The sequence below is a fragment of the Gnatocerus cornutus genome, chromosome 5 (genome assembly GCF_029298725.1).
Source record: "Gnatocerus cornutus isolate USDA-ARS CGAHR chromosome 5, icGnaCorn1.1, whole genome shotgun sequence".
Classification (NCBI taxonomy): Eukaryota; Metazoa; Arthropoda; class Insecta; order Coleoptera; family Tenebrionidae; genus Gnatocerus; species Gnatocerus cornutus.
The window spans coordinates 16,607,764-16,629,187 of record NC_142237.1 but is presented as its reverse complement, the minus strand read 5'-3'; the positions used below and the strand labels follow the sequence as shown (position 1 = coordinate 16,629,187).

Below are 21,424 nucleotides of genomic sequence, written 5' to 3'. Positions count from 1 at the left end.
AACTATCCGAAACTTTGATTGGCCATAACTAAGTTATCTGTTGTCGGATCTGAATTTAAATCCCAAATTTGGAATCTGCGTAAAATTCTGCGTACACTGATGTATAATAACTTAAGTTAGCTCAAAAAAAATAGCGAGATGTCGATATCAGAAGTTTGGCCATAGTTTTATTCATGAATTTTTGCTAAAATTGGCAAATTTCGACTTTGGAAAAATGTATGAACTTTTTCTTATGTAAAAAATCGCGAGAAGAACGATGGCGTAAACCGCATCTCAATATCTGAAATAGTTTCCGAGATATCGAGCACGAATTGTTTCGAACCTTAAAAAATTTGGCCCTCTGGCGACAACCCAAAAATTCAAACGACCATAACTCACTTATTTGTTGACCAAAATTAAAAAATTATCATGTTTATGAATTCAGCGTGACATTCTGCGTAAAATGAGCCCAGATTTGGTGAGTTTTCTTAATAAATAAACGAGGTATTGGGCAAAAACTGTTTTAGAAACATCATTTTAGAGTGATTTTCAATCAATGTTTTCAAAATGAAAACGACGTTTAATAGCATTGAATTACACATCAGTCGAAAGAGGAGCTCAAAATCTATCTACTGGTCAAATTTGAGATCTATCGGACAAATGGTTTACGAGTTATGGCTAAAAATAAAAAAAATAAAAAATTTTCATCGTTTGAGTCGCAATTTTTTTTCGCGAAAAATCGACTATCGAATTTGGGCCTTTTGAGAACATTTTCTAACGTAAAATGAGCCGAGAAAAAGAATGGCACAAACCGCATCTCAATATCTCAAATAGTTTCCGAGATATTTAACTTTAAAAATTACGAAAAATGAGAAAAAATGAAAATCAACTATCCGAAACTTTGATCGGCCATAACTAAGTTATCTGTTGTTGGATCTGAATTTAAATCCCAGATTTGGAATCTGCGTAAAATTCTGCGTACACTGATATAATAACTTAAGTTTACTCTAAAAAATAAGCGAGATATCGATATCAGAAATTTGGCCATAGTTTTGGTCATGAATTTTTGCGAAAATTTGCAAATTTCGTTTGTGGAAAAATCAAAGAACTGTTTCTTATGTAAAAAAATAAGAGAAAAACGATGGCGCAAACCGCATCTCAATATCTGAAATAGTTTCTGAGATATCGAGCATGAATTGTTTCGAACCGTCGAAAATTTGGCCCTCTGGCGACAACCCAAAATTTCAAACGGCCATAACTCGGTTATTTGTTGACCAAAATTAAAAAATTATCATGTTTATGAATTCAGCGTGACATTCTGCGTAAAATGAGCCCAGATTTGGTGAGTTTTCTTAATAAATAAACGAGGTATTGGGCAAAAACTGTTTTAGAAACATCATTTTAGAGTGATTTTCAATCAATGTTTTCAAAATGAAAACGACGTTTAATAGCATTGAATTACACATCAGTCGAAAGAGGAGCTCAAAATCTATCTACTGGTCAAATTTGAGATCTATCGGACAAATGGTTTACGAGTTATGGCTAAAAATAAAAAAAATAAAAAATTTTCATCGTTTGAGTCGCAATTTTTTTTCGCGAAAAATCGACTATCGAATTTGGGCCTTTTGAGAACATTTTCTAACGTAAAATGAGCCGAGAAAAAGAATGGCACAAACCGCATCTCAATATCTCAAATAGTTTCCGAGATATTTAACTTTAAAAATTACGAAAAATGAGAAAAAATGGAAATCAACTATCCGAAACTTTGATCGGCCATAACTCAGTTATCTGTTGTCGGATCTGAATTTAAATCCCAGATTTGGAATCTGCGTAAAATTCTGCGTACACTGATGTAAACAACTTAAGTTTACTCTTAAAAATAAGCGAGATATCGATATCAGAAGTTTGGCATAGTTTTAGTCATGAATTTTTGCTAAAATTTGCTAATTTCGACTGTAAAAAATTTAAAGAACTATTTCTTATGTAAAAAATCACCAGAAAAACGATGGCATAAACTGGATCTCAATATCGGTTCAAATTGTGGCCTTAAGAGTTAGGATACTGGTTGAACGGATCTTTTATAATAAAGAAAGGTGTATTAGTATATCAAAAATCGTATTAGTTCATTTTTTGCAATTTTGCAATTAAAGGATTGCAGTTACGACCTTGCAATAAAAAATCATGTAATCTCATAAACAAAAACGTATTCGCTGATTTTTCTTGCTCTGTAACTCCGTCAAATGCATCTATTAAATTAGCTCTGCATGGGTCTAATTGCTTTGCTGCACCCCTGGGTAATAAACTAGCGTCTCGCGCCCTTAGGTATGAGACTTTTCTCAATAACACAGTTTCACGTTCCATTTTTACACATGAGACTTTAAATTAAACAAAAGCCACGAGGTTCAAATTTTCAAAGATCATTTTCACATTTGACGGAGCGCACGCGCCGCTCTAAAACCCAGAAGTTCGAAAGACGATGGAGCGAAATTTGAAATGTGGAAAGCTTCGTTTTTAATCTTTAGAAGTATTTCGTATCTTTTCTTTTTTTTTTTTAATTAACACACAAATTAAGCAAACAACTTTATTATAATAATATATTTTTGCTACATTTTAATAGAATAAGAACGGTACAATTAGGAACGAGAAACATGTCAAAAATAAACGCGTCAGCTTTTGAACAACCATCTATAAACATGAATTATTTGTGATGAATAGAATTTAAAAGTGCCACACTCTTCACTGAACTTAGAGCTTGTAGGCTTGTCTTATCACTAGATCAAAATAGCCGTCATTATCGATCGATGCACTTATAGCCGAATAATAGTTAAAGAACTCCTCGTGCGTTACCTGAAATAATAGATAATGAGTAACAAATACTTAATATAACATGATAACTACCATTCCATCTTTCGTAGCGTCTTGTTCAAAATTGCCTAGAAATCGTTTCAAAATTGTCTCTTCGGTGTCTTCGCCGGAAATGTATCTAGGATGCGATTTTACATTGTAAACATTTTTTAAATCGTCGATGGTGATAACTCCATCTCCACTTTTATCCATTTTTTTAAAGGCTTCATCGACGACCTTTTTACGTGATTCGGACATTGGCGGCTTAAATAACAAATAATTACTTCGTGTTTTAAATTTTTAAAATAGTGGCGCATCCACCATTTTTAGTGTTGCAACTTTTACGGTAATGGAGAGTCGATCACCTCATTTTATATCGACGTTTGTTCTAGTCTATACGACCTTATTATTTTATTCATTTAAATCAATACAAGATACTGTATTACAGCTTGGCGTGTTTTGAAAGTTTAGATTTTCTGACAACTAAATTTAAAAAAAATCTAAACAACTTTCAGGTAGGTATCGATTGGTTGTAAAAAATGAAGTCATTATTAGCGAAGAGGTGTTAACAATTATTAATGAAACTACAATTAGATCAAAAAGTGTTGTTGTTATTTTTTGTAAATTGATTTATGTTCATGGCTACACTCAGTAAAAACCGGTAAATAAATGACTCACATACCCTGACATGCACCAAAAATTCCGTCATATTAATGCTTCCACTGTTATCGTCATCAAACTGTTGAAACAACGCAATAGCTTCACTATCAGTCATTTCGAGTCCCGTTTCCCGAAGTCCGCGTAGAAATTCGTCTTGATTTAATTGTTTATTTCCATCGTCGTCCATTCGACGAAACATCCGTCCTAATCCCAAAATTCCATTAGCACCTCTTGATAGACATAATAGACGTAAACGTTGCATAGGACTCGCTTTGGATCCTAAAGCTTGTAGTTCACGAAGGCTTTTGGATGCCATTTCTGTTTCTTGACGAGAGGTTGCGCTTTGGGGACGAAACATCCTAAAAAAATGCTAAAATAATTCGAATGAAGGTACGAATGTTGGTTAGACGCACAAAAGTTGGACTAAATTCACTTGAAAGTTTCAAGGCAAAATGTTCTTAAAACTGTGGTAATGAGGTGATGAGTCACGATTGTTCGCTCAAATGTAAATAAATTATAATTTTTTCTTGTAAATCTATGACAATTAGCGGGTTGGGAAGCACGTTGTAACGGTTGCGGTTCTACATGCTTTTATCGTAATTACATGTGGGTAATATGTAAATTGAAAGATAAAGAAGAAATCAAGACAGCACACAAGCTTATAAACTTCAAAAAGAGAATAATTCACATAATTTCAAACTGTGGCCTGTTAAAGAAAAAAGGACAAAATTTTGTTGAAATATTTAGACAAATAGGAAGGAGTGGACGAAGGAAAATCTATGGAAGTCATTAACCAACAATAACTTATTCATCTTATTTATTCGTATTCAGAACCCCGAAAGTATGTTCAGTCACCATTGTTACCACTGGTCAGCTCAAAATAGCTAATCCATAAAGTATTTGACTCCATTGAATATTTTATATTCAGGCTCATTAATATCCCGATTTACTGATGTAGAAATTTCGAAATATTTTTGGGCACTTTAAATTAATTTTCATCTAAATTGTTAGATTGTATAAGAGTTTTAATTTATTTATTATATACAATTAGACGCCACAAAAGTTTTAATCACTTTAGGTTTTAGATAATTTAAACCTAATTTTAACTTTTTTTAAAATATGTATTGTAATTCTAATCTAATTATTATCTGCACGTTCACTGTTTGTTACCATGATAACGTTTATCAAAATCCGGATGTTGTAATCAATAAACATGTAACGAAAAAGTGAAAAAAAAAACATTGCTAAAAGCAGGTATTTTCCTATTATTGTAAACTAGTCTTTACTTAAAATCAATTTTATTTTAATTATTACTATTTCATAATCTACAATAGTTTACCTTCTGTCCTCTAATGAGTAGCGTGCACCACTGCGATCTTATCAATGTTTGCGGTGCTAATATTGACATAATTTTCAGGAAGTACAATACACCACATTAACTGGTATTAAATTAATTAATCGAATCAATAGAAACACACTTAAAAAGTAAGAATTAAACTCCTACCTGTTTGTTGTCTTCTCGCGCCGAACTTATCAAACTGTACTAATTAAACTGATAAGGACACGTTGCAGGGTGTGTGAATATTATCACCTGAGAATTGAAATATCGACCAAACGCGAAAATTTCATTAAGTGATTACTTTTTTTAAAAATATTTATATTTTAGCGAAAAGCAATTCAACAGGTTTCGAAATTTTCAATTTATACTACTTAATTCAGAACTCGCCAATAACTCGCTTCTATTACAATGACAATGTACTAAACTGGTTTTCCGTTCAAAAACATTTAATATAATAATCATCGATGTTAGGGTTGAATTGTTGCCAAGCAATTTCTTTCAATAACAACAATGGAAATGAGGATATCTAGTTGATTGACCGGAAACGTATTAGATCATTTGTGGCCGCTTAGCAGAGGATTGTTTCACAGATAATTATTATTATTGTCTCATAATCAGTTAAGTTTACATGCCGATTATGGCATGCTTTTTGTAAAAACAAGATTTTCTTTTCACTTTTTTAAAAATAATAATAAAACTGGCAATATCTTTTCCAATTAAAACCATGCAAATTGAATTTTCTTTATTTAAGAAAACAAATAATAAATATAATTAGATCAGGAATTTCTTTCACAATAAATTAATTGTCATATGGGTATAATTAAGAACCTATTGAATAACAGTTTTTTTCTGGTTAGCCTTTCCTACATTAGCAAAAAAAATTACAATTTTTTTGTTTGATGATTAGGTTTTCAAATTGTCACTATTCTAAATAAATGATTGTGACTGTCTAAGCGTTTCTAAGCATTTCAACGAATATTTACCCTCTGTATACAAACGGGTTAAGTTCCATTCAATTTTCTAATGGAACACTGGTGAAGAATACGACTACCACTTGGAGTGGTAAATTTCATCACCTTTGTTGACATCGCTTCAAGAGTTTGCGCAATTTCATAACTTAATTGGGGGTTGATTAATTTTAAAATTTCTAAAATCTAATCCTCAGAACGAATATATTATGCAACCAATAATTCATTTTTATTTTTAATTTTAAAATATACGTACTAGCAAGCAAAAAAATACATACAAATATAATAAAAAAATACCAATTACAATTACAAATGTGTTTTTTATATTATTACTCTTTATCCTTATTAGTAACAATCCAAGAATGGTTCATAACTTGCGGAAGCGTCAGTCTTTTGTCGTCACGACGCACAAGAAGCTGGAATTCAAAATTAGTGTGTGAGCAACCGCAAAAAAATCTTACCTTTGAAATCAAATCAATTGCGCCTAATGGAACATGCTCAGGGTATTTAATCTTCACATGTCTGATCTTATCATACGTTTCATCACTATTTTGGCTCTCAAAAGGTGGTGCTCCAACCAGAAATTCATAGCAGAGAATGCCCAAGCACCAATGATCAACTTCTTTCCCATAAACTCTATTGTCCACCATTTCAGGAGGAAGGTAGTCCAGTGTCCCACACATTGTGTTGCGTTTTAATGAAGGAGAATGAACTGACCATCCAAAATCAGCTAATTTAACATTGCCATCAATAGTAAGAAGCAAGTTTTCTGGTTTTATGTCTCTGTGAATTACTTGGTTTTCATGGCAGTAATGTACGGCATCGGCGACTTGATACGTGTATTTTGCAGCTCTAAAAAAAACTGTTCAACAAAAAGGCAGGGGTATTAAAAGGACTTACAGAGGCTCAGAAAAGTGTCCTCCATGGCTGCTCTTTAGATGCCTATACAGTTCACCTTTCCCTGCATATTCCACCACTAAATAAATGCGGAAGTCATCATGGAACCAACACAACAATTGTAAAATATTAGGGTGCCTAAAATAAGTTGATAAGAATTTGTTAAAGGGCACAAAAAGCATTACTTTAAATGTGTTTGGATCTCAATTTCACGTAGTATCTGGCGTTCGACATTCCCCTTCACGAGTTCTTTTTTTAGTAGTGTTTTTAGAGCTACAATAAATCCAGTCTTTTTTTCTCTGGCGAGAAATACCCGTCCGAATTTTCCTCTACCCAAACGTTGCCCTAGCTCAAAATCGTCCAACGACCACTTGTATCTGAAATTTTAGCATAAAGATCGATAACGATACCGTTTGGCGATACTAACTCTGGATTATTGTAACAATCATGCGACATCATCTTCTTGACCAGTTTTTCAGTGGGTTTCTGAAGTTTAGGAGGAATTTCCAAGTTTTGTAGATACTGTTTAGCTGCAAGTTCTATTTCTTTGCGGTTTTCCATTCTCGTTAATTTTAAAGTATTGAAACACGTGGACAGTAACAAAACTCTACCAACAACTTGATACTCGCTTTTTGTGCACTGTTTTTTTGTACTTTTAAACCAACCGTCGCCGGAGATATGACAAGAAACGACAGTTTGAATTTTAAACACATTCGAGCTTCTGGATTGGTTCAGACAATGACCTCTGCAATGACAGTCAGTGTAGGCAACAATTGGTGACCATTGGATTCGTGAAATCCCCTAACCGGCACATGCTCTTTCGCCAGTTGCATTTTCTAAATCCTTTCACTCCTCTCATCAATTATCGTTTCTGCCTCGTGGCAGTTTTCAACAGTCAATGAAATTGTTGTCTCTAACGTTACGATTGATTAAACTCCACGTCTGCACAACTTACAATCCCGTAAAGTTAGTCAAAAGTTGCATCACTTTGAGAACATTCCACGTTTGTTCAGTTCTTGCTAAAGACAAGTGGGGCTCAACTAAAAAGCACAGGGACGTGAAATTAAAACTTTATTTTGACTCAATGGGTGATCCACAAATGGAGGAAATTCTGGCTCCTTTGAGAGCCAGTGTGAAGGAGCAAGTTTGTATTCTCAATATGTTTGTGTTTATTTCTTAAAACAAATTTGCAGGGCGATTTAGTGCGAAAGTTAAAAGCCGAAGGTGCCCCAGTTTTAGATGTGAAAAAAGCGGTCACGGAATTAAACGCAAGGAAAAAAGTTCTTGAAGATAAAGAATTGAGTTTAGCCCCTAATGTTGTCTCTTTTGATAGAGCAAAAATGGAGGATTTATTAAAACGGCGCTTTTTCTATGACCAGTCATTTGCTATTTATGGTGGGATTACTGGACAGTTTGATTTTGGCCCTATGGGGTGTGCATTTAAAGCCAACTTGTTACAAGCATGGAGACAGTTTTTCATACTAGAGGAACACATGTTGGAAGTAGATTGCTCAATTCTTACCCCAGAGCCTGTCTTAAAGTAAACAATCCCATTTGTGCTATTCCCAGTCTAAATTGTCAGTTTTTAGAGCCTCAGGTCATGTAGATAGATTTGCTGATCTTATGGTAAAAGACACAGGAACTGGAGAATGTTTCAGATTGGACCATTTAATCAAAGCGCATTTAGAGAAGGTTTCTGCTGATAAGAAGACAACTGAGGAAGTTAAAGCTGATTGCCAAGATATTATTATCAAGCTTGATGGAATGAATAAAGCAGAAATGGCTGCAGTGCTGCAGAAATACAACATGAAGAGTCCTTCCACTGGAAATGATTTAACTGAGCCTATTGAGTTTAATTTGATGTTTGGGACACAAATTGGACCTTCAGGGCTTATCAAAGGGTAAGATTATTATATCTCCACAAAAATTTCAATTACGTAAACAAGAAAAAACAAAAACGATGAATATTCAATTCGTGATAAGACCAAAAAGTATTCTTTATCATACCCTACAAAAAATATGTATTTTAGTGAGATAACGCGATTGCTATTCGTCTGAATTTTACATAATGTTACCCTGAGACACAATTTTGCATTTTATTAATTTAGTCTGTTATAATTCTTAGATTCCTGCGGCCAGAAACCGCTCAAGGCATCTTCGTCAACTTCAAGCGTCTTCTCGAATTCAACCAAGGCCGATTGCCATTTGCCGCTGCCCAAATAGGCAAGTAATTTCCACTGGTAAAAAACAATACTAATAAAAATTTTAGGTAATGCTTTCCGAAACGAAATCTCTCCCAGATCTGGGCTCATACGAGTCCGCGAATTTACGATGGCCGAAATCGAGCATTTTTGCGACCCCGTGGACAAGAGTCATCCTAAATTTGATAGTGTTAGAGACACAGAGCTGCTTTTGTACTCAGCTTGTAATCAAATGGATGGTAAACCCGCAGAGAAAGTTGCAATAGGAAACGCTGTCGATAAAGTAATGAGACGAGAGAAACGACCTTTTTTTATTGGATTTTTTTACAGGGTTTGGTGGCGAATGCTACATTGGGGTATTTCATTGCGCGCATTCATAAGTTTTTAATTAGATGTGGTGTTGATCCTAAGAGATTAAGATTCAGGCAACACATGGCCAACGAAATGGCTCATTATGCGCAAGATTGTTGGGACGCGGAGTGTCTTACCAGCTACGTAAGTAATCACGACGCGACAAAGAGACAGTCAGTTAATTTCTTCGTAGGGTTGGATTGAGTGTGTCGGATGCGCCGACAGGTCAGCTTACGACTTAACACAACACACTCAAGCCACTGGTATCAGATTAGCGGCGGAGAAGAAACTTGCGGAACCGAAAATTGTCGATGTGGCTGAAGCAGTTCCCAATAAAGGCGTCTTGGGGAAAACTTTCAAAAAGGATGCCAAAGTTATCACAGAAACTTTAGCTAACCTTCAGCCTGAAGAAGTTAAAGCTCTTGAGAAGGATCTTGAAACTAAAGGGTAAGAGCGCGAAGTTCGAGCATTATGACATTGTATCTATTTAAGGTCATTTGAAATGGCAGTAGGAGACCAGAAATTTGTGTTGACTAAAGACATGGTTACTGGGAAGTGCTACCAAAAAACTCTCCATGTTGAAGAAATCATTCCCAGCGTCATTGAGCCCTCTTTTGGTACTATCTCAAGCCTTTAAGGTCATTATTACAGTTCTGCTTGTAGGTGTGGGAAGGATCATGTACGCGATTTTTGAGCATAACTTTAAAATGCGGGAAAACGACGAGCAGCGTACGTACTTATCCTTACCTGCTTACATCGCACCTTTGAAATGTTCAGTTCTACCATTAAGTTCCAACGCTGAATTTACTCCATTTGTTAAGAAATTATGTAAGTTTTTTCATGAAGTTGACGTGTTTTATATCGTGTATTACAGCCGGTGCCTTAACTAAGGTTGATGTATCCCATAAAGTGGATGATAGTTCTGGTTCGATCGGTCGGCGGTACGCTCGTACTGATGAGATAGCGATTCCATATGGTATTACAATCGATTTTGATACTCTCAAAGAACCACACACCGTTACTTTGAGGGAACGAGACTCCATGGGACAACTTAGAATTCCGGTGAGTTGCAACTTTCTGTTTCATAGTTTTTAGAGTCGTTTTGTAGCTCGATGAAATCGCCGGAGTCGTTCATAACTTGTCTTATAACAAAGAAGCTTGGAGCGACATTGAGCAGAAATATCCAAAGTTTGAGCAACAGGAGAGTAAAGGAGTGTAATTGGAATCGATTTTATTTATTTATTAAGGCAATTAAAATAAAACAATGCTTTCTGAACGAGTTTTTTAGTGACAAATCAAAACACTTTTTTATCTACAAATGTTTATTCAGGAATACATGAAATTACATGTGATGAAAATGTCGAGGTCCTATCTAACACAGAACAATGAAATAAAATACAGATAATACCACTAAACATTTTATTGTTAACTTAACAAAGAATGAAAAGATACAAAAGGAAATTGTTAAATAATTCGAGTAGTGCTTACTCCAGATCAGGAATGGGCTCATCATCTGAATCGGCCCCTTCACCATCCTCTAGGTCGTCAAAGGATGGTTTATCACCACCAGCTCCTAATCCACCCATTTGTCTCATCATTTCTTCAAAATCACCACCTGCTCCCATTCCGCCCATTCCTCCCATTCCACCCATTCCACCCATGTGTTCATCCCCGGATTCATCCTCATCCTGCCATTTATTAAAGTCACATTTTAGCCAATGGTGTTTCTTTTTGTCAGATGTCAATGCTGGCCAGAAAGGACCTTCTGAATTGGCTTTGACTAATATTATTTCAATACATCGTCCTCTGTTAAAGCTTTTGCTTTTTTCAGGGTCTATTTCTTTATATAAAGGAATTGTTACTTCATATTCCTTCTTTTCGACGCCGCCAGTGCCTTTGAAATATACTGAGTCTTTCGTAAATCTGTAAAAAATCGAATTAAGAATTATAGTTGACGTGAGACTTGATCTTACTTAATATCTGGATTTTTGACATCCTCTAAATTGATAGTTAAGAAAACTACACCAGTTCTTTGGGCCCACATCACTGGAGGAGGTAACCTAAAAAGTGAGGTTAAGACTACAGTAAAACGAAACGTGGTCGAAGCAATCAAAGGGGGCCCAATTCGGGTGAAAAGACACACAAACTAGCCCCAAAAAGACACAATTTAACAAAACACACCATTAGGAATGTTCTAGAATCGATTATACACAATGCCCACAACATGGCCGTTGTTAGCGAAGAACAAAAATCAAGAAAAACCCGAACTAATGAAACATACAACTACTTCAAACTCGCCCCCGCCGCCTTCTCCTTACAAATAAACACAACTTACGTTTGTTGGGTCATTTTTGGCTGTATTAATTTAAATTAAACAAAATAATACGACCAAACTATCCACTCCTAACCGGGAAAGTGCGTGAAGTTTGCGTTGAGCGATTGCGCTTGTCTGCTTGACATACGAATCACCAAAAGTCACTAGATCCTGTCGATCGCTTCCGGCGGGAAATACAAATGACCCAACTGCGACCTTGTAACCGTACAAATAATTAAATCGTGCACAAACGTAAACAATCTCTTTTTAATCGAAAGACTGAAGTTGTCGCTACGGTTTTTGTTGTGCATCACTTACCACGTGTTCTCTTCCCACCAATTAGAAAGTCTATATTTCGCGGCAGGTTGTTACGAATCGTTGAAACAGCGCAGAGGCAGTGCTTTTTCATGTTTGTTGTTAGATTGTTGTTGATTTACAATGTCGAGGCGCGTCTTAACGTAAATTTTGAGACAGGTCAATTGATGAGACAAAGGTCGCTAACGGCAATTTCTGATTAAACTAAATTGGACGTAATGCGTGAAATCGAGCATATAAGTCCAATTATTATTCTGCTCTGATTAAGTTTGTGCTGAAGCGGACAGTTTTTTGGTGATTTTCAAAAGTGCAAAACTAAAACCAAAGGCAGTTTTGAGACTATGAATATATTTGTGCAAGATTTAGTGAAAATCTAAATTTATGGTGAAACAAGGAATTACAGAAATGTCGGTGTTTAAGGATAATAGCTGGGTAAGTGACTTTTTTTGAAAAAATGTACAACAGATTTATGACAAACAGTCTATAAGGATTAATGATGACATCGATTTTATCGAGTATCATTTTTGGAGACCATTTGAAAAAAAAAAAAAATTCACTTTGATATCCATTTTTGGGCATATAATATACACCTCCGTTAGCACGAGCTCATTGAAAAACGACCTACAGAGTTGTATCAGTTATCACATCCGCAGTTAATAGAACGCTAACCGGAAGTTACCAACATTGTGATGTTTCACTTATTGTTGCAGATTTATATTAACACAATGTGTAATTTTAAGTATTAAAATTCAAAAATTTACTTTAAAGGAACAATAACTTCCGACATATTTCGTAAAAATTAAATTTGAGAACAGCTTATCTAAAGGTAAATAAACTGATTAATGTTTTGTTTCAATTGCATTATTTGCAGGTACGATTAAATTATTAATTACCCGGTTTTCTTATCAAGTAAAAAAACAAAATGATTAATATTTTTGTTGCAAAATTTCGTGTTCAAATGAAACTGGGGCTTTATTTTATGGTGGTATTTACTAAACTAATGTAACGGAAGTGACTAATTTATTTACTTAAATGAAATTCCATTGCGGATGTCCCTTTCAAGTTTTTCGTGTTGTTGCTACCGCAAGAAATTGTTCAAACAGTGTAGAAAGTCCCAACAAAGTAAAATTAAATAAATTAGTCAAAAGTAAAAGGGTTCACTCGCCCAAATTATCATTTTATTGAAACGCTGTAAAAATTTGTAATTTGTATCTTCGGCATCTGAAGAATTTCATTTCCGTTAAAATACATTTAAATTTAAATATCTCATTACGGAATCATATGACAAGTGACATCATCGTCAACTTCTCAGGTGTAAATTACTTTCCAGCTGCAATTTTTCTTTCTCATTAGCTTTCAATTTTGCGGACTGATAATTATGTTAAAGAATTACCACTCCATTGGTTTCAAAATAAGACAATTAAAAGCAATCCAAATTTTCGACTTAAACTGATTCGTTAGCTGACAAAAAATGACCTGAGCATCCACCTTTCACTCTTTTTCATTTTCTCTCAATTCCTTCATCTACATTTCCACAGTTTTGCATGAAAGTCTAATAAAACATGTCTGATGCGAACTGCCATGTTTTTTGTTGATTTAACTCTCCTCCAAAGAAATTAATCAAAAAAGCAAATGATGATACGTGACGTCTTTCTTTGTCCTCAATAAGATACCGTGCGATGAATTTCTTCTCTAAGTTTTCACGCTCCTCTTTCTTCTAAAATTCCGTATTTTTGCTGTGACACATGAATGGAAATAACTCATTTGTAAAACTGCACACTAGTAATGTCGGTAATAAAGTTCTTAGTTTGTTTAAAACACCTGTTATTGGCGTTGGTCATAAATTACTGTAAATAGTACAGTAAGAAAAATCATTCATTTCTATCTGCGAAACGTTTGATTTTACTTTCTTGTAATGAATTTCTCGACCAATTTCGTTAGAGAAATTTTGCGTGTTCCTTTAATATATTCGGTGAAACTGAAAGTAGTAATTGAAAGAAATGTAATAACAATTGTTTTATGTAAATTAATGAAAGACTTTAGTATTTTTACTTTCATTCTTCCTTGATTGAACGTAATGAACAAACAATGTAACTTAATTATACGAATCATTAATAATCTCTGTGTGAAAATCAGTCAAAATAGCCTGTCATCTGCAAAGCTGACGAGTGTTTTAACAGCATCTGGTTATAAGTGTGTTTTTCGTTGACATGTTTTGCTAATTTTTAGTTAGTGAAGAATGAATGCTTCATTGAGTTTGAACAACGTAACGATTAGCTGTGTTTATCATCAAATAGAAAGTTTAATTTTTCTTAAGAAACTTAAATATAATAATTTTTTTAATTATGGGAAATCAAGTCAGGGGGACTTTATCAATCGCTCTTAGTAACGTAACCAGTATCCGCCCAAAGGCTGAATTTAGAACTGGACTTTTATGGTTTCCAAATGTCTGTAAATAAACATAAACATGTCTAATTTAAATAGAATCATGTAAACACGATATACAGAATGTTGCTTTTTGTAAAATGTAATTCAGTACAATGGGACGATCACTTTCGCTGTGAAAGACACTTTCTTTAATTACTGCAAAATTAGGATTTGGTAGAATGTCGCTCAATTCACAGGTTAATGTACTTCTGTTGTTGCAGGAAATGTCTAGGGTTTCACATCTTTATTCAAATGCTGTAGCTTTAGGAAACAATAAAGTTGAAGAAAGGGTGTTTAGTTTTCTAAAACTACATCCGAGGTCTCTATTTTCACTTCTAGTTTCCGGGCCATGCCTGAGTAAATATAAAATTCTGATTCTGTCGTATTAATCATTTTACTTTAACTCGTTGGCTGCAAAAATTTAAGTGGTGTGTTTGCAACCTCTGCATAGTAGATATTGTGGAGTTGCCACCCAAATTACATTACAGATTCGCTTCTTGATTCTCTCTTTCGTTTTTTTCTTTATTTATTGACTATTGGTACAATTCTTTATCTTCGTTACTAAATTGTTTTCCCACTGTCCACATATTTGGACATTATGGTTTTAGTGAGAAGTAATTTGCGTGTTATTGAACAACTTCGTTTCTTTTCATTTTTATTCATTTTTTACCGTTGCGGTTACTCTGTGGTTGAGATGTTCTAACAATAAACAAACCGAAAGCTATTGTCTGTCTGAAAGACTCATTGCTACAATAATCAAAATGTGTCTGAGATTTTGCTTTTATTTACGTATTTTTTCAATCAAAAATGAAAATTCTGTAATCTCCCGAAAGTCAGTACATCTGGAAGAATTGGAAAACTAAGTAAATTTAGGTTAACACACATTTTTCCGGATAAAATCGACGCAATTTAAATTTGAATCGATTAAATGTAGGCAATCAAAAATTGTTTTTTTTAGGATATTGCAATATGTATTTACATAATGATAGACTCAAAAGAGTTTGAGAAATTTGGGAACTGATCTAAGGAAGAAAATTATATTCTTCAAATTAACACTCTCGGAAGAGTGTCTGCCAGTGCTTTGCTACCGCACCAACACTTTTCCCGTTATTAGGTAAAGTGCATGATTTTGTAATTTCAGAGCTGCTGCACCTCTGCAAAAGTCACGGTTTGGTTCAAATAAACTGATTCAATTCAAAAGCTTCTTAACTTTTCAACTCCTACATCAATGAACTGATAACCGCCATACCTAATAACAAACAATGCGTTACTTTTTCTAGATAAATAGGACAAAACTGTTCATGTCGTTCTAGTTACACATCATTGTAATTATCGTTTTAGCTTCCTTAACTGACTACACCTATATCCTATATCACGTTCGTTTCTTACTGTTTATTTTATGTGATGTATTTATTTGAGAACAAATAGTGGTAGCCGCTATCCATCAACTGGAGTACTGTTGTAATGTGTACGAGTATTGTCTCTGTAATATGTAGAACAGTTAAGTTTGAAGAATTAAGTCGCATACTGAACAAGTTTTTGATTATTTTGCGCAAAATAAGGTCACTACCGTCTTAAACAAACAGTTCTATGAAAATTTTAATAAATTTTCATCTGTTAGAAAGTATTGTTCAAAAATAATTGCATTGTATTCAAATTGGGTGTGTTGTCGGGATTATTCTGATGACAGGATGAATGTAAGATGTGTGTAGATGTAGCTATAATCTTATGGAAATGCTGAATTAGGTTGTAAATGTTTATCGGTGTGCTTCCGTTTTATCGCAAATTTGGGAACAATGCTTCGGACGATAAAGTTATCCAAGGACCAATTGAATAAAGAAATAAATACAACTGTCTCGTTTACTTCACTTCAAAAGCAATATTTTTGAGTAATGGCTAAGTAATGCATGACCTACAGCGAGCAATTACATAATTTAATCGTTTATTTCTACGTTCTCATTTCAAAATATCCCACAATATATGAAACTACCGCAACTTCTCTGACATTTATCAAAGTCTTCCTTCGTTCCACAAACTTCACGTTAATAAAGGATTTAGCTGAAATATAGTCTAATCACTTTCTCCTCCATTCTATATAAATAAGACATGGCGTGCCATAGCCATAGCCTGGGGTCAAAACGTAACTATTGACTCGCCTTCGATAATTTATAAATGTGTACACTTCCAAAGACCTGTTACCTTATGCAATATTGAACAAATGTAAGTGCAGTAAGTACCATGGATGTGCATCAATGTTTTTTTGTCCACTACAAGTCCATTAGACGTTAGAGTTTCACGTTGTTCTGAATTTAAAGTAGGTGAAACAACATTTCCCCTACACCGTTTTTATTTTAACGGATCTTCGCTAAGTGACAATGACAATGAGCCTTGGAATCTTCTCAGCATCACTAATGTCAAAGACCTGAAATTCTATTACAATTAAAATTTAAGTAATTATGATGCAAGAACTTTCACTGTACCTATTGAATATCAAATTTTGCATTAATATGAGAAAGATCAAAAAGGAAGAAAGTCCCAATAGTAAAACACTCATAAAATGGTAAACAACATAAGTTTTATGTCCCTATGGTAATGTAAATTTCTATTCTCGACGACTTTTCCTCAAACGTCCATTGTCCTTAGTTACACAATTTCGAAGTCTTTTAAAAAGCATAAATGACTCGAACATTTGTATTTGCTTTGCTACAGTTCAGTTGTGCTTCATTGACTTGACAAGAAAAGAAAGCGTAAAGCGCTCATCCAAAAACTTCAGTCAGGATTATAATTAAATTTAAATTCTATCCGTCCCTATTATCTCAATCGACAATAAAAAATGACCTAGAAGATGATTTTGTTTTCAACAAGCAGAGCATTGGTTATTTTTAAACTCAGGTGTTTTACTTTCACAATGACCATACAGAGACAAGTGCAAAATTTTAAAAGTGAACTTTTAGAAATTTGCGACCGTTTGATTGCTTAATATGTCAAACTACTTTAAATAACAAATACGTACCTTTCAGAATATTCAAAACAGGTAAACTTGTTTCGATATAAAAAAACATGTAAATCTATACCAGTTCAATTGGTAGCGCCGATTTCTATATATGGTAATGGTCTGGTGTGGCTTATTTTAATTAATTTTAGTAAAAAAATGTTATGTATTAATAAACAACTCGGTAATGGGATGTTTGTAGAGATTATTTATTAATTAAGTGTGTAGAATACGTACTGCGAAATGGATTGGCGATGAATTTCGCTCTGATGTTGATGGATTAGCTGGTGAAAATTCTTGGGGAAAATTACTTGTTTGTGATTGATTATTTTATAGCTACGCTGTATACTTTATAAATGACCCATTCAGATTTTCTAATTTATTAATAGTAAATAATAAATTAATTAAATTAATTAAATTAATAGTAAATAGGGAAAATTATCAACAAGATAACTGTAGACTAGATACTAATTGAAAAGAAAACACTCTTAAAAATAATTTTTTTAAAATGTCTGTGTTTTGCTCTACAACTTTGCAATTTGGTAAAGTTAATGCACGACTCAAAAATAGTATCTTCCCTAAATTTCATAGTTGTAGTACTAAAAGGGCCAAAATATAAGTACGTAATTGACAGGAATAATTTTTAATTTTACCATAATATGTAAGTAGAAAGTTATTATTACAAAGCGGAAAATATGTAACAAAATTTACGCAAAATGATCATTTGTAATCTATTAAAATATTGCTAAGCAAAATTTGCAAAACACTCTAAAGCTAAATGGGAAATATGAAAAAGATCCGCATTTTCTCCCAATTTTATGCTTCCTTATTCCTTATTTCGTTGTCGTTCTTGACGTCATTTTGTTTTTTTTTTCACGGAATTTTTCTCTTGATTAAAGACTAAAGATTTTAGATTTACATGTAATTCTGTTGAGGTTTTTAGAAATTCTTTCATATTGCTTGTAGATCTTCTAAAAATTTAAATTTCTTAGATTCTTTCTGAATCCCATACCTATTTATTTGTACGTTTCAAATTGTTTTTGTACCCGTTTATAACATTTTAAATTGTTTTTTAGTGATTTATTATTGAATTCCACAGAATTTACAGTTTTTTTAGTTCTTTGATTTCCTCTGTTCGCAAAGTTGCCTTTATCTACTAGATTTTGCATTCTTTGAATTCTTTAAGGTTTCTAGTTTTTTGAATTCATCAATTGATATGAAGATAAGCTTTTTTCTTTGGATTTTTTAAGAAGTTAAATACTCGAATCTTGTAAATATTTGTAAAATTTAAAACTGTGTATAGAAAACAGAAATAAGTAACTAAAAATTAACACTTTGCAAACGTTGCGTTATTTTTAGAGTTAGTAAATAAAAAACACAGTTATCGCGTGTTTACATATAAAAATCGACTAATTTTGGTGCATTTTTCTGACTCACTTGAACAGAGATTTACTTTACCTTCAAGACTATTTTAACCCTGAAAAATTAAAGTCTTTTTTAATATTTTGTTGTGATACTGATTAAAATGTTTACAACACCACGACACCATAAAACGTAAAATAAAAATGAATCACAACCATATTTTACAATAATAAAAATATTACTTATTACCATAACACAGTAAAGTAAAATTTTCTTGGAAACATTTCAAACTGCCATGTTATTAGGTCATAGTTAGAGGCACATTGGAAGTATTTATGTCTACATTACGTAAAGATCTAATTACGTTAATGACAATTACTTTACATATCAATAAATAAAAATTCTTCAAGTATAAAGTACGAAACCTTTACACAATTAATAATTTCCCTGTGTGACACGAGCCATGGTCTACAGGAAGTAACATATACCGGAATTGCGTGAACGAATTTCCACGTCTTATCGAAATTGGCATAAACTTTAGTATTTTCACTTTTTGATGATATTCAGTATTCATGCCCATAAGTGTCGTGTTAGCTTCTGTTTTCTATAGAGTTCAGTATTAGCAACAGTTTTTTTACAATTCGATGGTTCTACTCAATTAAATTTTCAAACAAAGGAACTTTCTAATGACTGCGTGTGTGAAAATATGGAAATTAATCGCCGGACAAAAAACATTACGCTTATTGATTTTTATTAAATGCACATTTAAAATTAATTCTAAATTAAGTAAACGCACTCCCGCAGTCTAATATTTGCATACAATTTAACAGTTAATTAGGTACTTAGCCAGTTTCTTAGTGTTTGAATAAATCACATAATTTTATGTTATCTGAGACCTGTCATTCTAATTCGCACCACTATCCCCGTCGAATTCCACGTTACATAAATTACACGATTTTGTAATAAATATATTCCTTTCAAATAGTAGATCGTAACATGTAGGCATAACCCCATAAATTATCGAGTTTTTCAAATTTCTGTAGCATTTCGTAGTCGGATATGGATTTAAAAACAGCCTCGCTTCGTATGCAAATTGGTTATTGAGGCCATAATAGATTAATACAGAAACTACTATCCAATTTTTAACTTTCACGCTTTGCGATTTGTATAGTTATAAACATGAAAATATCAATAACTCGTAAAGGTTAACAATTGCATGTATGATGGGAAATTTTTACGCCTAGTCCGACAAAATAAATAACACTTACTGTCTTTCCGTACTGTTCAATTAATTAAAGGATAATCAACTCGAAATAAAATTTTAATTACTCAGCTTTCCTGACACTTTTTCATCTTCGGATTTATCGTCTCTTTTTTCATCGCATTTCGTGTGTTGTGAAAGTTTCGCGATGTCCCTGACATTCGTAATGTGGAAGCAACTAACATACTTGAGTTTTCTCAAACGGATAATTAACTTTTAACAATTTTGATCTTGCATCGACGTGTTGCAAGTTGTGAAATTAAAATGTGATGGATCTAATTATTGTCGCCGTTTTTAACGGCAGTGTGAATGTTACAAGGAAATGAGAAAATTTCAGATCTACCTGAACTGTGTCTAATAACTGTTAACCATTTAAAAAGTAATTGTATAGTCGTAACTAAAATTTTTAGTTATGTGTGTCATTACCGTTTCCATTAAGTTGCGTTTTTTTAGTAAACGAAAGAAGAATTAAGGTGATGTTTACGCAACGTGATTAAACCTGAGCGTGATTATTTATTTCACAGCTCAATTCAGTCGTTTTGCTCTTCTTCGGCTTACACGTAATTTATCTTAAATATTTATTGACTTCCTCCAACAATAACTATAAAATGACGGTATAAATCACGATTATTTGTCTAACAAACCTGTATAAGTGGTATTAAGCTTGCCATTTTCCGATCTAATGTAACGATAAATCCAATTACCACGATTGTAACCACTGCAAAACTTATTATTACGTAAGTACAGGCACCTAAAACAAGAAACTGAAGAATAATGCCCAACTTAATCGATGAAAGTTGAAGATTCGACGCTAATTATTTTAAGATTCCAGGTCAAGACTGGACATGAGATGATGTAATTTGTTGAGAAAGATCGCACAAGAAGCAGAGGAATCTTAAGTTACCTTTAAGAACTGTAGCAATTAATCACGAGCTAATGTTGTATTGATGGAAGTGATTAGATTTTATAGATTGGATATTATTAGTGAATTATAAAAATTGTAACTACGTGTAAAGTTGCCCAAGTATCATTTATTATGCGGTAATTATTTCAAAAATGAGGAAATGCAAAGGTCTTGCGGATCTAATTGTACGCGATATTAATTTACGAGATTATCAAGTGCAGCTGATGCACACTTATTGTGGATTTATCGTTAATTATATGCAAAAAAGTGCATAACTGTGCTGTATTGCAAAATTAATTAGCATAGTTTAATCAATGCACAATATAAAATATTTCAATGGATTGTGGCCCAGATTTACGAGATTGCTGTTAATTTTTATCTATTGTGGGGAAATCCTTCAGGTTTCTTTTCTTTCAGATTTCGTTTGTTTAAGTTCAGAAATGAACAATTTTTTAGATATTTAAGTATTTTATCTTCTATAAACTTTTAACACATTCAAACAAACTTATATTCAGCGGAATTGAACAAAATGCATGAAAAGATAGTTTTATTTCAACAATGATTCTAAATATTTTTTATTTGTTTACAGTCGCACGAATTTAAACCAAAA

General features: G+C 33.3%; 4 protein-coding genes across 8 annotated transcripts; 1 reads left to right on the top strand and 3 right to left on the bottom strand.

Annotated features, from left to right (window-relative positions):
• Positions 1-2,546: 2,546 nt before the first annotated feature.
• Positions 2,547-5,921, bottom strand: LOC148175169 (calcyphosin-like protein). 5 transcript variants are annotated; one of them, XM_088036298.1, is made up of 4 exons: positions 5,806-5,921; positions 3,506-3,842; positions 2,878-3,087; positions 2,547-2,826 (listed from the first exon to the last, which is right to left on the bottom strand). In XM_088036298.1, exons 1-4 carry the CDS (start codon positions 5,832-5,834, stop codon positions 2,725-2,727), a joined length of 678 nt encoding a protein of 225 aa, XP_087892424.1. In that variant the 5' UTR covers positions 5,835-5,921; the 3' UTR covers positions 2,547-2,724. The 5 variants fall into 5 exon arrangements, with proteins under 5 accessions (XP_087892424.1, XP_087892427.1, XP_087892425.1 ...); XM_088036301.1 differs by lacking the exon at positions 5,806-5,921 and adding an exon at positions 4,988-5,251 and having other exon boundaries at positions 3,506-3,853; XM_088036299.1 differs by lacking the exon at positions 5,806-5,921 and adding an exon at positions 4,988-5,251.
• Positions 5,922-5,997: 76 nt separating this feature from the next.
• Positions 5,998-7,359, bottom strand: aurB (aurora kinase B). The gene is made up of 5 exons (XM_088036297.1): positions 7,115-7,359; positions 6,873-7,064; positions 6,691-6,825; positions 6,252-6,642; positions 5,998-6,206 (listed from the first exon to the last, which is right to left on the bottom strand). The coding sequence occupies exons 1-5, from the start codon at positions 7,246-7,248 to the stop codon at positions 6,120-6,122; spliced, it is 939 nt and encodes a 312-aa protein (XP_087892423.1). The 5' UTR covers positions 7,249-7,359; the 3' UTR covers positions 5,998-6,119.
• Positions 7,360-7,470: 111 nt separating this feature from the next.
• On the top strand, positions 7,471-10,515 carry GlyRS (glycine--tRNA ligase). Its single transcript, XM_088036295.1, has 11 exons — positions 7,471-7,831; positions 7,881-8,227; positions 8,277-8,588; positions 8,813-8,910; positions 8,957-9,171; positions 9,219-9,383; positions 9,433-9,686; positions 9,732-9,856; positions 9,903-10,067; positions 10,114-10,301; positions 10,348-10,515. Exons 1-11 carry the CDS (start codon positions 7,586-7,588, stop codon positions 10,456-10,458), a joined length of 2,226 nt encoding a protein of 741 aa, XP_087892421.1. The 5' UTR covers positions 7,471-7,585; the 3' UTR covers positions 10,459-10,515.
• A 129-nt stretch (positions 10,516-10,644) lies between these two features.
• p23 (cytosolic prostaglandin E synthase) lies at positions 10,645-11,766 on the bottom strand. The gene is made up of 3 exons (XM_088036303.1): positions 11,575-11,766; positions 11,213-11,299; positions 10,645-11,162 (listed from the first exon to the last, which is right to left on the bottom strand). Exons 1-3 carry the CDS (start codon positions 11,586-11,588, stop codon positions 10,724-10,726), a joined length of 540 nt encoding a protein of 179 aa, XP_087892429.1. The 5' UTR covers positions 11,589-11,766; the 3' UTR covers positions 10,645-10,723.
• Positions 11,767-21,424: the final 9,658 nt, after the last annotated feature.

Coding starts and splice junctions, on each gene's coding strand:
- LOC148175169 (XM_088036298.1), bottom strand. CDS start 5,834: ATGGAACTTAACCCGTTTGTATACAGAGG. Junction 3,843..5,805: donor AACCCGTTTGTATACAGAGG/GTAAATATTCGT, acceptor GCATTTTTTTAG/GATGTTTCGTCCCCAAAGCG. Junction 2,827..2,877: donor ACGCTACGAAAGATGGAATG/GTAGTTATCATG, acceptor CTATTATTTCAG/GTAACGCACGAGGAGTTCTT.
- aurB (XM_088036297.1), bottom strand. CDS start 7,248: ATGGAAAACCGCAAAGAAATAGAACTTGCAGCTAAACAGTATCTACAA. Junction 6,826..6,872: donor GAGATCCAAACACATTTAAA/GTAATGCTTTTT, acceptor AACTTATTTTAG/GCACCCTAATATTTTACAAT. Junction 6,643..6,690: donor GGACACTTTTCTGAGCCTCT/GTAAGTCCTTTT, acceptor AGTTTTTTTTAG/AGCTGCAAAATACACGTATC.
- GlyRS (XM_088036295.1), top strand. CDS start 7,586: ATGAAATTGTTGTCTCTAACGTTACGATTGATTAAACTCCACGTCTGC. Junction 7,832..7,880: donor GAGCCAGTGTGAAGGAGCAA/GTTTGTATTCTC, acceptor ACAAATTTGCAG/GGCGATTTAGTGCGAAAGTT. Junction 9,687..9,731: donor AAGGATCTTGAAACTAAAGG/GTAAGAGCGCGA, acceptor TATCTATTTAAG/GTCATTTGAAATGGCAGTAG.
- p23 (XM_088036303.1), bottom strand. Junction 11,163..11,212: donor GTCAAAAATCCAGATATTAA/GTAAGATCAAGT, acceptor GATTTTTTACAG/ATTTACGAAAGACTCAGTAT.